Genomic DNA, 15,336 nt, shown 5'->3' with positions numbered 1-15,336 from the left:
GTAATTTGCAAGCTCCTGAGAGCGGAGGCCACACCCGTCTAGTTCACCCTTGTGTCCCCAGGGCCTACCTGGGGTAGTACTTGGTACTGCATAAGTGCTCAATAAATATTTGTTGAATGAATGAGAGAATGATTATGTATGGTTCTGTGACTAATGCCTGTGCACAAGGCCCACCCTCCCCTCTGGGTTTTCTCACAGAAATCTGACTCTCTTCCTATGGGTAAAACATCAGGGACAGAGCGGCTCAATAGTTGGGGGGCCAGGCAAGTGCCTGACTCCTCAGAATCCCAGTGTCTGCCCCTGCTGCCTGGTGGTTAGGAGACTTGAGTTACAGTCCCAGCTCAGTCAAGTCCTGTGACCTTGGACAAGCCAGTGAGCTTCTCTGAGTCACAGTTCGTTTCCTTATTATAAAGTGGGAGAGAGAAGCCCTGCCTGTCAGTGTTGTGCGCTGTGCAGTGACGTGATCATTGGGAAAGGGCAATATAGTTAGTTACAGATTTTAGCCCAAAGTTCCCAATGCAAAGACCATGGGTTGGCATGGCTTGTTTTCTCATCTATGTTTTCTAAGGGGTCTATTTTTCCCAATTTTATACTACTCCACGCATGAAGCTAATATGATCGCCATAACAAAAGACACTGCTTTTTAGATGGTATGAAAAGAAGCACCTTACCGTGTGTGCACCCTTAGAAGATCCAGTATGTTTCACTGCCACAATCTGTTATCTAAAAGCTTCTAGTCACTTGAGGGTCTACACTTAGGGGACAGAAGACATTCAAGAGGACATTTGAGGATAGAAAGGGCCCAAGACAAAGACTGATTTTTTCTCTGAGTTGCTATGTATTGCAAAGCCTGCTCTTTAAGGCGGTGATTGCTACTTACTGGCATTTTGCAGTGTGGTCGGATGGGTATTGGGAAAATGGCCTGTGGGTAACGAGAACGAGAGAGGTGAGGTCACCAGGACACCTGACTCCAGCTTAGACCAATCAGGAAGGTCTTCCCACCCCATGCCAACTTACTCCTTTGATGTTAATCACAGCTCCAGGTGGCCCAGGGGGGCCTGGAGGGCCAGGTAAGCCAGGTGGGCCCTGAAGGAAGAAAAAAAGGCCATTCCATTAGTTCAGGTTGTTGTGAGTGCAGGGGCAGCTGCAGGACATTTCCTCCAGAGGAAGAAAAGGAGGATCCACTGAAGCCAACCAACTTCTCTCTCAGGTTGCCCAGGGAGCCACAGAGCACTTCTATGTCCCTGTCCTCCCTGTATCTTCACAACAAACCATAGGGAGGATGACAGAGAAACAAGTATTGTCTCTGGTTAACACATGCAGCTAATGAGCCTCAGAGACGGGAGGTGACCTGCTCAAGACCACACAGCAGCTTACAGCAGAACGAGATTGCAACTCAGATTCTGACTCCCAGTTGATACTGAGCCTAAGGCCTCCCTATCAGTGCATTCCCAGTATAGGAGTGGGAATGGACTGTGCGGGTCCCTCATGTGACATATTGCCAGAGGGAATGTGTCTCAGAAATGCAAGCATAAATGCAAAACTCTTGTTAGATAGTTTTTTCAAAGTGAGGCCAGCTTGGCTTTAATACCCTGCAACAGTTTCTCCTCTAAGCCTAGACGCAGGAGCTTGCAGCAGGAGAGGTGCGGCTCTGAGGGCAGGCATGAAGAGTTTAGCCCATGTGGAAGGTGTATTGATGACTCTAAATGAAGGCATCAGTATCTGGTTTACCTTCCAGTTTCAGTTGGCTTGGTGAGTGAGAGTCAACCCCTAATGCTTCAGGAAAATAGTATTTCTGGATTTCTGGGCATACAAAGCAGAAGCAGTGTAGCACAAACCGAAGCAGCAATAGACTTAGAGCTGTGTTTACATCTCAGTTTGGGGATTATTAGCTGGGTCACTTTGGCTGGGTGCCTTGACTTCTATAGGCCCCAGTATCCTCTTATGTAAAACAAGACCCCTGCATAGTGTCTCATGCAATGGTTACCAGCAAGACTAAATGAGAAACTCTCCTTAAAATCACTTTGCACAGTGTCTGGTACATAGCAGCTGCTGAATAAACATTGGCTTTTTTCTCCTAGACCAGGGTCCCTGCTGCTGCCCAGTGTTTGCTAACCTGGGAGGCCCCACTGAAGTAGCTGATCTGCCTTTGATACTGACTTCCAGCACTCGCTGAGCCCCTAGTGACGTGAGTGAACCCTGGGACTGTGTAAAGGAGGGGAGAGGTGACATTACTGTAGAATTAGAGGCCCTGGGGTTTGGAACCACATTTTCTGAGCATGACCAGATCCCTTTCTCCCCTACTCCCTCTGAGTCCTACATAAGGAAGTCTACTCTCCACTGAGGTGTTTTAGGTGGCAGGACCCTCCTGAGAGGGAGCTGAAGGACAGGACTGGGTGGGAGGACCTTTGGCAGTGGCAGTGAAGGAATAAGAACAACATTCCTGAATATTCAGTCCACAGGCCCTGCTCTGTGGACCCCACACTCTCTCACCCTCTCTGGACACCAACCTCCGGCTCTATCCTCAGGATGACTCACCTGCATAATGACCCCTGGATCTCCTTTGGCACCCTTGAGGCCATTCAGTCCTGGGCGACCCTGGAACCCACAGCAGACACCTCAGTAAACCCTCCGCCCGCAGACCAGCCTGGCCCATGTGTCCTCCCCCTCCAGCCTGTCCAATGAACGCTGATACCTACAGGTCGTCCGGGGAGACCAAATTCTCCTTTATGTCCTGGTGGTCCTTTGGGCCCCTAGAGGCAAAACAAATGCCAGATTAGAAAAGAACGGAAAGTCTGGGTTCAGGGAAATGAGGGGTGCAAGCCTGCTTTTGCAGACAGTGGTGATGATGATCCACCGACAGGAGAAAGAAGGGCAGGGAGCCAGGTCGAAGCCCCCTCCCGCAGCCTCTTTGTCGCCAGCCTCTCCGTTCTCGGCTAGAAGCACCTGCTCAACCCACTCCATCGCCTGCTTTCCTGCAGGCTCCAGCCCACCCCAGACTCTGGACCCATCCTCTTGCAGTCAGGGCTAACTAAGGAGCAAGAGGTCAGTAGCTCAGGGCCTCAACTCCCCGGTAGCCAGGCGCTAGGCCAGCCCAGAACATGAATCTCTGCCCTAGGTCTTATGTCCCAGGGCTTACCGCATCCCGCATTCTGAATAATGCAACCTTGCCTCGCCCACCAGGCCAGCCTGGCCTGATAACCCGCTCTAGGATTTGGTTCCTTCCTTGCTCTAACTTGCCCCTAGGAACCAGAGTCTTGGTCTGACATCCCGGTCCTCCAGCTGAGTTCCTGACCATGGGCCCTATTTCAGTGCTGGCTTTCCAGGACCACAGGCCTCTAGAGCCACTGTTCTGTTGCAATCTTCAGGAACCCTCCTGCCTTCTAGTGTCTGGGATGCAAACCACTTGGTTGACAACACCATTGATGATGTACCTCTTCCTAGAACACATTCTACCCTCAGTCTGCGCCTTTCCAACCCTGCAGCTGGGTCTGCTGTGTCTCCCAGAGGAATGACTGGTTTAAGTCTGGCGCACTCCAAGTTCCTTTTCCTCCTACCATTAACATACATAACCATGATCTGAAAAATGGCAAATAAAAACTGAGTTGAAACAGGGTCAGTAGGTAAAGTACCTAGTCTGTATTACTCTTAGGGAAAGAAAAGCAAAGCCAGATGCGGTTGACAGGGCACAGGCCACTTGGTTGGTATGTTCTAGTGCAACACTTCCTGATATGGTTTGCCTTTGTGTGCCCACCCAAATCTCATCTTGAATTGTAATTCCATAACCCCCGCATGTCATGGGAGGGACCTGGTGGGAGGTCATTGAATCATGGAGGCAGTTAAACCCTGCTGTTCTCATGACAGTGAATGAGTTCTCCTTAGATCTGATGGTTTTATAGGTGTCTAGTGTTTCCCCTGCTGGCACTCATTCTCTCTCCTGCTGCCCTGTGAAGAGATGCCTCCCACCATGATTGTAAGTTTCCTGAGGACTCCTAGGCATGTGGTACTATGAGTCAATTAAACCTCTTTTCTTTATAAATTATCCAGTCTCGGTATTTCTTCATAGCAGCGTGAGAATGGACTAATACACTTCCCAAACATCAATGTACATTAAGAATCACCTGGATCTTGTTAAAAATGCAGATCCAGTATGTCTTGGGTGGGGCCTGAGGTTCTACAGTTCTAAGAAGTTCCCAAGTGATGTCAGTGATGCTGGTGCATGGTCTACACTTTGTGTAAGAGGACACCAGTGAATTTGAGGAGTTATAAGCTACACTGGTCACTAAGGCCACAGCTAGCCCATACAGCACCTTCATGCAAATTAGAAGAAGGTGCCACTTACTGCCTATATTTGGCAAGCTGTGCCCAAGCTGGACTTCAGTAGGAACCACTGCCATGGCATCTGCAGCAGCCTGCTGGTCCCCACCACTAACTATTGTATTTTCCACAGTATTGGAGGTTAGTAGGTGGTTAACCAGTAGTTAACACAAGAATCTATCAGTCTGTCTTAGCTAATTGACTTTCGGTGCCCACTCTTCCTGACTTCGGGAACCAAAGGCCTCAGAAGGTCTTTTGAAGAATTCACCTCAAAAGTTACAGGCCATTCTTCAAGGATACAAATCTGTTACAGAAATGTGAGGTCCTTTCTCCCCACAACTGAGATCCAGCTTCAACCAAATAAACCTGTAGACAATTCTGCAGCCCAAAATGTTTCAAATGTTCAGTGTTTCAAATATTCATTAGAGGCAGTGAGGTTCATTTGAGAAGAGACTGGACCCAGAGCCTGACAGGCTGGCCTCAAATCCCCACTCTGCCACTTACAAGCTGTGTCACATGGGCAGATTACTCAACCTCTTTGAGCCTGAGTTTCCTCCTCTATAAAATGGGGATTCTGAGAGTCACTTCCTGGGGTTGTGAAGATGAAATGAGATGGCCTATGTGAAGCATCAATACAGTCTGACCCAGAGAGAATGTTCTACACAGGGAAGGAAGTTTAGGGTTCACCTTTGGAGAAACAGGGAGAGCTGCTCAGAAGCCCAGATGGGTTATGGATTCCCAGAGCCATAAGGCCAGAAGGGCCCTAATACCATTTAGTACTAATTCAATCCCTTCAATGTGCAGATGGGAAAACAGGAGCCCAGAGAGAGAGGAGGGCTTGCACAAGGTCTCACAGCAAATGAGTGGCATATTCACAACCAAAATCAAAAATCCCAGGGAGGTTTTGTGGGGTTCCCTTGAGGGTTTCCTGGGAAATTGGTCATCTTCAGCTGGCAAGTTCTGTGGTATAACTGCAAGTGCACCTCTCCTTCCTGGACACACAGCTAAACTACACTCTGAGGCCACAGGCCTCTGAGTTTTGGCTTATGGAATGTGCCAGAAGTGATGTTTATTATCTTCCACAATCTCTTCCCCCTCCCCAACTTCAGCCTGCCAGCTCCTGTGTGACCTTGAATCCACAAGATTTGCCGAGTCACAGAATGGAAGCATCCTGGGTCCCTGAGTCACTTCTTGGAGGAGAGATGCCAAGCTGAGAACAACCACAGTGGACTTTGCAAGAGCGAGAAATAAGCTGCTGTTGTGTTAAATCACTGAAAAGTTTATTTAATTGTAGTTAGCCTTACCCTAGTATATGCACACTTTGCCACATCTTTGCATTTTCATAACTGGGACGACTAAATCTAACCAAATCAAAATATGAAAAATGCATCAAATCCCAGTCCAGATCCAGCTGAGAGATGCTCTGGCTTACCATTGGTCCTGGGGCTCCGTGCATTCCAGGTTCACCCTAAAACAGGAAGAGATGTATTTGTCACTGTTTGGAACAGAAACAAAGATGGGAAGCTGGGGCAGATATGTGCCTGCAGGGTCTGGTGACATAATTACCTTTTTCCCCATCAGCCTTTCCAGAGGAATGTCCCCTGTCAGGATGGCACCTGGCTCTCCCTTCTCGCCCTGTAATTCAGAAAACATCTTGATGAAGTCAGGACTCCTCCTTGCCACCTTGTCCAGAGAGCTTTGTACAGATACTCCTCCTTGCCACCTTGTACAGAGTCCTCTCAGTCCTACAGCCATGATTTATTTATCTTGCCTTCATCCTACTTGAAACCCCACTGCTTCAAAATTACCTCTTGCTAGAGTATTGCAACAGTCTCCTAAATGAATGCATGTTCTCTCAGCCATTCCCTCTATGTACCATCAGAGTTACTGTCCTAAGGCACAGGACAGTCCTGTCTTCCATGTCCCTTCAGGGCTCCCACTGATAACAGATTTGCATCCTTACTCTCAACCCTCCAGGATCCAGCCTCAGTGTGGTCCTGTCTATCTCCTGCCACATGGTGCCCTCAAGGAACCTCTGGCTCCCAAAGTATTTGATAGCTTGCTTTCCTAGCAACTCAACCTGAGATCTGTTCCCACCAAGAATACTTATTCTTGTTAAAACACTTGAAATTAGGAAAGAGATGAAGGTATAAAAACTAGAGGCCTCTGTCAACATGGAGGCCTTGTGTCTCCACATGTAACATTGCATCCAAACTCTAAGCTCCTGTGCAAACACTTAGTTAGGCAAAGCTATCTCAGATATTGGGAAATGGGTGATGGGTAGACTGGTGGCAAGAACACAGGATCCTGCCCCCAATCCTGTCCTCAGCAGAGCCATCTACTACGCTAGAGGCTGCTGAGAAGATACTTGTCCAGAGAACAAGGCCAGATGCAGAAACCTTCTATCTGACTCTGAGGCTTTGGCCCTAAACTTCAATGCTGGCCCCTGGGGAGCAGGGCTGAGCCACACAGAAGTCTCCTTTTAATGGGGCTGGGAGTAGCTAGGACAGTGGCATCAAAGCAAGCAGAGCAGCCTCTTTCTTCCATCCCCCTAAGCCCACACCTGGTATTTAGATCTTACCACTCCGCTGGTGAGGAAAGGTAGTCCTGAGCACGCCAGCAGGGAGAAGAAGCAAGCACAAAAGCATTAGAGGCAGAGTGAGAGAAAGCGTGTTTGCTGCAATGGCCGGAGCAGAGCCGCCTGGCTGCCTGTGCCAGTCATTCAAGGTGGCAGGAGGTTAGGGCGCGGATGTCACATCCGTCCCTCCAGATCCATCTGACCTCACCACATAGGAAACAGAGTGTTTAAAGCAAGAGGTGCTCTTGCTTCACTGGGCCTCCTCCCAATCCTGAGCTGGCCAGCCCTGGTCCATCTCCACAGGCCTGTGGCAGCAAAAGCATCCCAAGACACATTCCCATGTGATGCCAAACCTTCACCCAGCATACCGAGCCCTCCATGCCCTGGAGCAGTGGCCCACTAGATATTGGAGGCCCTCTCCTCCTTGGAGATCATTATAGAATGGTGGGGGTAGAGAAGAACGAGAGGAGCTTAAGTTCCCCCCTCCCGGAAAGCACACCCACCCTCCTTGACTCCCCATGGCAGGCTCAGGGGGTTGCACAGTGCTCCCACTGGCTTTGCACAGAGCTCCATTCCAGCTGTAAACATGTGCTCTGTTAGCTCTTTGCATAGCTCTTCCTCATCTTATTTCTATATCCCTAGTGCCTAGCACAGGAAACTGCCTGGCACACGGCAGGGGTCAGTGGATGAAAGATGGATGAGTGTATACATGGACGGGTGAATACATTAATCTGTTTATGGACGTCACTCTCCCCCTTATCTATAAAAACCAACTGGAAAGTTAATTCTAAGAGGCAACCACAAAAGAATACAAGCACAACAATAGGTTTGGTACCCTGGGAGTTCTCAGGAAGTTTTCTGTGTGCTAAATATTTATTCCAGAGATTCTGGAGCAAGACTGTTGTTCAACTGCAGAATGCTCAACTTATAACTTATAAATATTAACATTTGTTCTATTCATTAATTATACATGCTTCTGCCCACAAGTGTATTCAGTACCATTTGTATACCAGGCCCCATATTAGTATTGGAGCTATGAAAAAGAAGCTGGCAGGATGCCTGCCCTCAGGCAGTGCATGTTCTAATGGGATGCCCAGCAGGTGATTAGACAAAGCACAGTGTGTGTGAGAACAAAGGAGTGTTGAGTTGAGTTCTCTTTCCAAATTATGATAAAAATCAATTTCACTACCCACTTCGTACCTTCTCGTCTCATAGAGAACCTGGAGATTAAAACCGTTAACAGTGGGACAGTGACTGCTAATAAGTATGGGGTTTCTTTCTGGCATGATGAAAATGTTCTAGAATTACCGAGTAGTTCAGGAGGTTGTACAACCTTATGAGCCCGCCAAAAATCACTGAATTGTATAATTTAAAGGGGTGAATTTTTTGGTATGTGAATTTTATCTCAAAGAAGAGAAAAGTTAATAGCTACTTTCAGCCAATCTGAAATATTTAGCAAATTCCAAAGCCAGATACATGGGCCCCTCTTACCTGTTCTCCTTTTAGTCCTGGAAAGCCAGGCAAACCAGTGTCACCTTTTGGTCCTCTAGGGCCCTGGAAGGAATTGTTATATAGTATTTGGTTGTTTGTTAAGATTAAAATGCATAAATCAATCAGAAATATATATATTTTTTCCAAACAGTAGAATAGACACTGCCATCCCCCAGGCAGGTGGAAGTCAGGATTATCTATGACATTTTCTTAACCTTAAGTGGTCCAGAAATTGTGGTCTGGTAGAAAGAAGATAGCACTGAGTGTTGAGGCTTCACACTTCTTTAAACATTGGTTTCCTCCAACTGGGTACTACTGACCCAGTCCATCATCTGGGCTTGCTGCCTCTGCTTGCCCCCGGCTCCTCCAGGCCACCTTGCAGCCCGCCTCCTCCACTATTCCCTTCCACGACTCCCACCCCTTCTCTGGATCCCCACTACCTATGAGATGGGACACAGGTACCTTAGCCTGGCACCCCAGCCCATCCCAGCCAGGCATCAATATCTCATCTCCCACACCATCAGGTTGACTCCTTTCCTGCAGCCTCTCTGCACTCCCCCATTGCCTCTGCACCAGCACTCATGCCATCCCCCCATAGGAATGCCCACCCACCCCTCTGCAGAGCCAAATCCACACACGCTGCCAGAGGCAACCTCTTCTCAACTCCAACAGACACTGAATGCCTGTGACAATGACTCACACAGCCACATTTGCCTCAAAAAGGCATTTCAACACTTTCTTGCTATTTTAACTTTTCACAAGTTCCTGTCTTGTCTGGATGAAAGAGTGAATTACCCATTACAGCAGTGGCTTTCAACTCTTTGTTATTATTGTTTAGCAGTGAAACTCCTTTCTTTCCTTTTTTTTTCGCCAAATAAAGTCTTAAATGAAAGCCTAATATATACAAATATGTTCAGGGAAGCTTCCCTTATTGCAGGTCAGTGGCCTGGTATATGCCTATTTGGCCCCCTCCCTACTCCCTGCAGTGGAGGTCCTGGACTCCCTCAGGAACACAGGACCACTCATTTAGAGGAGAATGTGCTCTGAAACGTGCCCCAGGTCTTGGAGCAGCCAAGCCAGGGCTGGAGCTCAGGGGTTTGGCCTTTTCTTCTGCTAACCAAGAGTCATGGTCACAGTCATGGCCATGGTCGCCATTCTCTCTTTTGTTTTTTAATGTCTAGTTAGCAGTATTTTTAGTGTTATCATATGATACGTGCCTTTAGAAAATGTAAAAAGTTCAGAAAATCAGCCAGGCTTAGTGGCTCATGCTTGTAATCCCAGCACTTTGGGAGGCTGAGGCAGATGGATTGTTTGAGCTCAGGAGTTTCAGACCAGCCTGGGCAACATGGTAAATCCCCACGTCTATCAAAAATACAAAAAATTAGCCAGGCATGGTGGCACATGACTGTAGTCCCAGCTGCTTGGGAGGCTGAGGTGGGAGGATCACTTGAGCTTGGGGGGCAGAGGTTGCAGTGAGCCACTGCACTCCAGCCTGGATGACCAGAGTGAGGACCCATCTCAAAATAAATAAATAAGTAAGTAAATAAATAAAACATTCAGAAAATTATAAAGAAATAGAAAAGGAGGCCACTGATCATTCCACCGTCAACAACAAATTTCTATTACATTTCCTTCATTCATCCAGAAGCAGTGCATGTCACGCATTGGCATTAGGCCTTTCAGAGCTGCAGTGCTTTGGAGAAATCACCCAGGTCCCACACTGAAGCCACGCCTTACTTTTAGACAGGCTCAAACTTTTAGACAAAACTAATCTCTTTCCACACAGAAGCATGTTTTCACCTTCCATGGTGAAAGCCCCATAGTGGTGCACACAGATGATTATTTATTAGATGTCTAGTCCATGGTTCCCTCCTTTGCACCCCCTCCATCGCCATCATCCTCTCTCTTTAGGGATTTATCTACTTGAAATACTTGACTCGTCCACTTTCATTCATAGCAAGCCAACTGCTGTTTCAGGTTTCGATTGGTCCTGGATAGAGAGAGATAAGTAAAACCCAACCCTCCAAAAGTTGTTCACAGGATGGTCAAGAAAAAAAAAGGCAAGGGCACAAATAACTGTTATTTAAGGCAGAAAAGAACCACAGGAGTGGTGACAATAAAGCCTTATGGGACTTAAAGAAGGGGACACTTCCAGGTGGGAGCACCAAGAAAAAGTTAACGAACAAGATGCCACTGGAGCTCAGTCATGCAGATATGGAGGAAATGTCATTCCACGTGGAAGGAACAGAATGATCGCTGCCACGGGGCACAGATAGAAGAGGGCGAGGGTTGTACTTACCGGAAATCCTGGCAGCCCAGGCAACCCGTCCGGCCCCTGTGACATGCCAAAGACAGAGCACGCTGGATTAGGAGCAGCATTTCCAGAGTCAGCAGGACCCCCTCCCTCCCAGCCCCTTCCAAAGGCCTCAGCATGCTCCCACAGCTGGGAAGACAGATTGACACAGCATTAGGGATGAAGGGGCCCTGTGAGGGTCTGGATTTGCCAAGGGGAGGACAGCGACTGGAAAGAAAGCAAGGAAAAGAGAGAAGGGGTGGAGGCATGGTAAAGCAGGCAGACAAGGCCCAGGGACTGTGAGGACAGGGATGCCCAATCTCTGGTTTTAGTCTGTCTGTGTTTTATTTCAGTATCCACCCACCTAATACCCGAAACCTCCAATAGCTTGGGGAAAACAAAGACCTCTTGGGAAGAAACTTTCACTTGTTATCTGGTTTGCTCTAGGGTTTCATTATTGAGGTATTTTGGATTATTTGTTTTCATGGAAATCAAATGGATGCAGTACAGAGGAGACACGAAGATAGCTCACAATGAGAGGTCACTCAGCAGGGGAGAAACCTGGTGCCAGAAGAGTCTGCAGATATTTGCAGGAATCTTGGGGCAGCACTAGATTTTCCCCTGGATGAATGGGCTTCAGGGCAACCTCACGGGGATCTGCAGGAGAGGCTGGGACATCTGCATTGCACAGCTGTGAAGGTATAAACCTGTCTCCACAATGACTTGCACAGAGCGTCACAGTGTGCTAAGCAGTTTCACATCCCTCATTTCTTACAAGTTGCCTCAAAGGCTGGTGAAGTGTCATCAGAGAAGAGAATCAGGAGCTTAGAGTGGTGTGTGGAGAAGATGGGGCTGGAACCCCAAGGCTCCCAAAGCCAGAGCTCCTTCCTTTCCCTGCTGCTGACCAGCAGATGCTGGGAGATGCAATGAGGATTTATTCTACAGGCTGTAGGAGGAAGCTTCCTTCGTCTAAGGGCCATTGTGCCATGAGTCAACTCTGCCAACATGCAGAAATAATGCATATTTCGGGTTTTTTGTTTGTTTGTTTTGAGACAGAGTCTCGCTGTCACCCAGGCTGGGGTGCCGTGGTGCAATATTGGCTCACTGCAACTCCCGCCTGCCAGGTTCAAGTGATTCTCGTGCCCCAGCCTCCCGAGTAGCTAGGATTATAGGCACACGCCACCACGCCCAGCTAATTGTTGTATTTTTAGTAGAGACAGGGTTTCAACATGTTGGCCAGGCTGGTCTCAAACTCCTGATCTCGTGATCTGCCTGCCTCAGCCTCCCAAAGTGCTGGGATTACAGGCGTGAGCCACCACGTCTGGCCAAAAATAATGTATGTTTCTTACACACATTATAGCCCCATTTTAGAGATCTGGAAATTAACACATAGATAATTTCCAGATTTCTAAAATGGGGCTATAAAGACTAGAATGAGTCCATTTCCTCCTCACGCTCCAGTTTCCCTTGAGCACAAGGAAAGATGTCTCCAGGCTCCTCCTATTCTGTGAAATAAGATAATGTAAATAAAAGCAGGCCAAACGTGTGCAACAGACATTATTTGTTTGTTACTTGGCATTCTCTGATTTCCAGGACACATATTTCTGGTGCACAGGACTGGAAGCTTCCACTGCTTTGGACACAACTTTCCACACGATCAAATTAATGTGAAAGCAACTTTTCAAAAAGTGCAAAGCTTTCTTTCCATTCTATTTGATATATCCTAGCTCTGTGCTTCAGGAGCTAAAGGGATTCCAGAGCAACCCGACTTTGTTTCAACAGGGGCGTCTGGGGAAAAGCCACATTCTGAGGCAGCTGTAGATACCAACCGGAGGCCCCACCAGCTCAGGAATGTCCGAGAAATTCATGAATCCATGGGTGATATTGATCAAGGACTGAAAAGAGAAAAATCAGACAATGAGGACAAAGGATGGCATGTGCTCTGCCTTGTTCCTGGCAACAAAGCTTTAATTAAAGTCACCCAGCATAGCAGAATACCGCAGACACTGAGAACGCCCTCAGCCCACTGCCAAACACAGCTCTCCCGCCCCCTTCCTATAAAACAGCTCCCAGCCGCCTTCGCACTTTCTTCCTTTACTTAATTTTTACATCACACAATATCCGAATGTCTTCTCTTTTTAGAATTTAAACATATACATATTACATGCACCCACAGAAAACACAGTGTTGGGGTGTGTGTGTTTGTCCATGTGGTTATTTTACATAAATGGCATCAGGCTCTATTACTCCTCAACTTGCTTTTTTCACTCGGCCATATTGTGTGGAGATCTTTCCATGTGGAATTTTGGAATATGGATATTTTTAGCTTTAAAAGACTGCCAAAGAGCCATCCAAAGGGGCCAATTTACACTTCCACCAGAAGTACACGAGATTACCTTTTTCCCCGCACACTTAACACATATTTGATTTTTAAAAATCATGTTTTTTTTTTCTTCTAACTTTAGTCATCCTTTTTCCAGTTATTTGGGGCTTGTCTTTCTGTGGTCTACCAGCATGATGTTATTTCTCTCTGAAGGGCCAGGATTTTTCATGATGTGATGTCTTAATATCAAAAGGACACGATCTGGTCCCAGCCCACATTCCAGCCTTCTCTCCAATTTCCATCATTCTCCACACACAACCATACACACTATCCCCTGCCAGTCAGCTCCCTGGGCCTGGAGCACACACCACATTGTCCTACTCTCTGCTTTGGCTCAGGGCGTCCCTGCCACTAGAACTTTGGAAGTTCAATCCTCCATGCCTACCTGGTAAATTCCTTCTTAGCTTTCCAGTCCCTGCTCAAAGATACTTCCTCCGGGAAGTCTTCCTTGATTCCTCATATCCCAAACAGTCTTTTCTCCCTTGTTCCCGTCTTTATGTTCCTTTGCCTCTCAGTTACAGCTCTGTTACAGCCTTTCTCCTGACTTCACTGGAGGCTCCTTGAAGGTAGGAACTCTGTCTTACTTATCTGTATTTTTAATTTTTTTAATTAGAAACTTTTTTAATATCAGAGACAGGGTCTTGCTATGTTGCCCAGGCTGGTCTCGAGCTCTTGGGCTCAAGCAGTCCTCCTGCCTCAGTCTCTCAAAGTGCTGAGATTACAGGTGTGAGCCACTGCGCCTGGCCTTACTTATCTTTACACCCACAGAGCCTAGCATGGACCCGATGCAGAGTGCATGCTCATGAGTGCTTATGCCAGAGTATTTAAATAGGAATAGATAATTCAATGACACCCAACATTTCATCCAGCAAACACTGATTAAACCAGCACTATGAGGCCAGTGGTGGGGATACAGAGAAGAAAAAAAACCCTAGAGGGCAGGTGGAGGAGTCAGACATGTAAATAGGCCATTGCTGTACCATGACGGGGGTTTGAAGGATGAAGTTACTGCCTTCCTTGTTGAGGAGAGTTGGGAAGAAGATGCTTTCCTCCATTTGTGTGGACATCTTCCCATGTGGGATTTTGGAGAATGGGTATTTTTAGCTTTAGTTTTAACAGACTATCAAAGAGCCATCTAAAGGTAGCACACAAAGATGTTTCCTGTGACATGAAAGATGTAATCCTTGGCTTCTCTTGGCTTCTGTACCCTCTCCGTGGTGAGGTGGAGGGACCTTCCTGATGGGCAGTTTGGGAAGCATCAAGGGGCATGCCCAGCTCAGTCACACTTCTTTCCTTCAGATCTCCTTGCCTCTGGGAGGCACATCCATCAACCCATGGATAAGTCTGTCTGATTGGCGGGAACATGTGGCTCTCCCACTGGGTGAAGTCCCTCCACCTAACCTCCATCAGTAATCAAGGTGGTATCTGGGCCTACCTCCTCATCTTTGGCTTTATTTCTCAATGTGCTCTGCACTTGGCTGGGGAAGGCGTGCACTGCTTATCTGGGGCTTTTTCAAGACCCCAACATGTCTAATACTCCTAGCCTGTTTTTTCAAATGACCCCAAATGCTAATCAGAAGAGACAAATCTGGAAGCACCATGTGAGAGAACAGCGGAACTGGGGGAGGAACAGACAGGTGCTGGCAGGTGGAAGTTCTAACACCAGGCACTGGTTACATGCCCCCTGCATAGCCAGCAGCTCTGAAGTCATGGACAACCTTCTCTTCCCTTTGGCAAAGTTGGAAAATATGTAGACAAGCTCTGACCTGGATGATACTCACACTAGACAAGACCTCGATGCGCCCAGGTGGCCCTCTTGGCCCAGGGGGTCCCACAATACTGGCTCCATCCGTCCCCCTTTCTCCCTGGTCAAAGCAGCGAGAAGTGAGAAAAAATTCACTGTACAGGGATGATGCTCCTAGAACCAGGCGGGAAAGCCTTCCCGCCCCCACCTCTGTGATCTCTGTAATCTCACCTTGGGTCCCTGGTCTCCTTTCTCTCCTTTGGGACCCTGGAAAAATAAACAAACATAAATATTCTTCTAGTCACTTTGCTCACCTCCATCTAGCCTCTCATCTTGCTATCTCCTCCTAAGTTTTTATGCTTATTTTGTCTCAGGCAATGGGAACCAAGGATAAGTGAAAAATACCCCTTCTGGAGTCAGAAGGAAGCAACACCCCACAGAGTGAATCAGAGGCCCTCTCCCAGCACTGGGTGAGGGTCCTCTTGACCCTGAATCTTAGGGCCCTTTGCCTCTGGGGAATGAGGGAGGTC

The 15,336-nt window shown here is 47.6% G+C and overlaps 1 protein-coding gene across 1 annotated transcript in view; it reads right to left on the bottom strand.

Annotated features, from left to right (window-relative positions):
- The window catches only part of COL15A1 (collagen, type XV, alpha 1), a 145,243-nt gene that overhangs the window by 35,876 nt on the left and 94,031 nt on the right, over nt 1-15,336 (bottom strand). The window contains exons 20-30 of the mRNA XM_011993764.1: nt 15,038-15,073; nt 14,844-14,927; nt 12,509-12,574; nt 10,686-10,721; nt 8,387-8,449; nt 5,884-5,952; nt 5,750-5,785; nt 2,700-2,753; nt 2,539-2,598; nt 1,018-1,086; nt 881-922 (exon numbers count right to left, since the gene is read on the bottom strand). Coding sequence (XP_011849154.1) covers nt 881-922; nt 1,018-1,086; nt 2,539-2,598; nt 2,700-2,753; nt 5,750-5,785; nt 5,884-5,952; nt 8,387-8,449; nt 10,686-10,721; nt 12,509-12,574; nt 14,844-14,927; nt 15,038-15,073 — 615 coding nt within the window. The remainder of the gene's footprint in view (nt 1-880; nt 923-1,017; nt 1,087-2,538; nt 2,599-2,699; nt 2,754-5,749; nt 5,786-5,883; nt 5,953-8,386; nt 8,450-10,685; nt 10,722-12,508; nt 12,575-14,843; nt 14,928-15,037; nt 15,074-15,336) is intronic.

The sequence above is a fragment of the Mandrillus leucophaeus genome, unplaced genomic scaffold, assembly GCF_000951045.1.
Source record: "Mandrillus leucophaeus isolate KB7577 unplaced genomic scaffold, Mleu.le_1.0 Scaffold433, whole genome shotgun sequence".
NCBI lineage: Eukaryota > Metazoa > Chordata > Mammalia > Primates > Cercopithecidae > Mandrillus > Mandrillus leucophaeus.
This window is presented reverse-complemented; position numbering and strand designations above follow the sequence as displayed.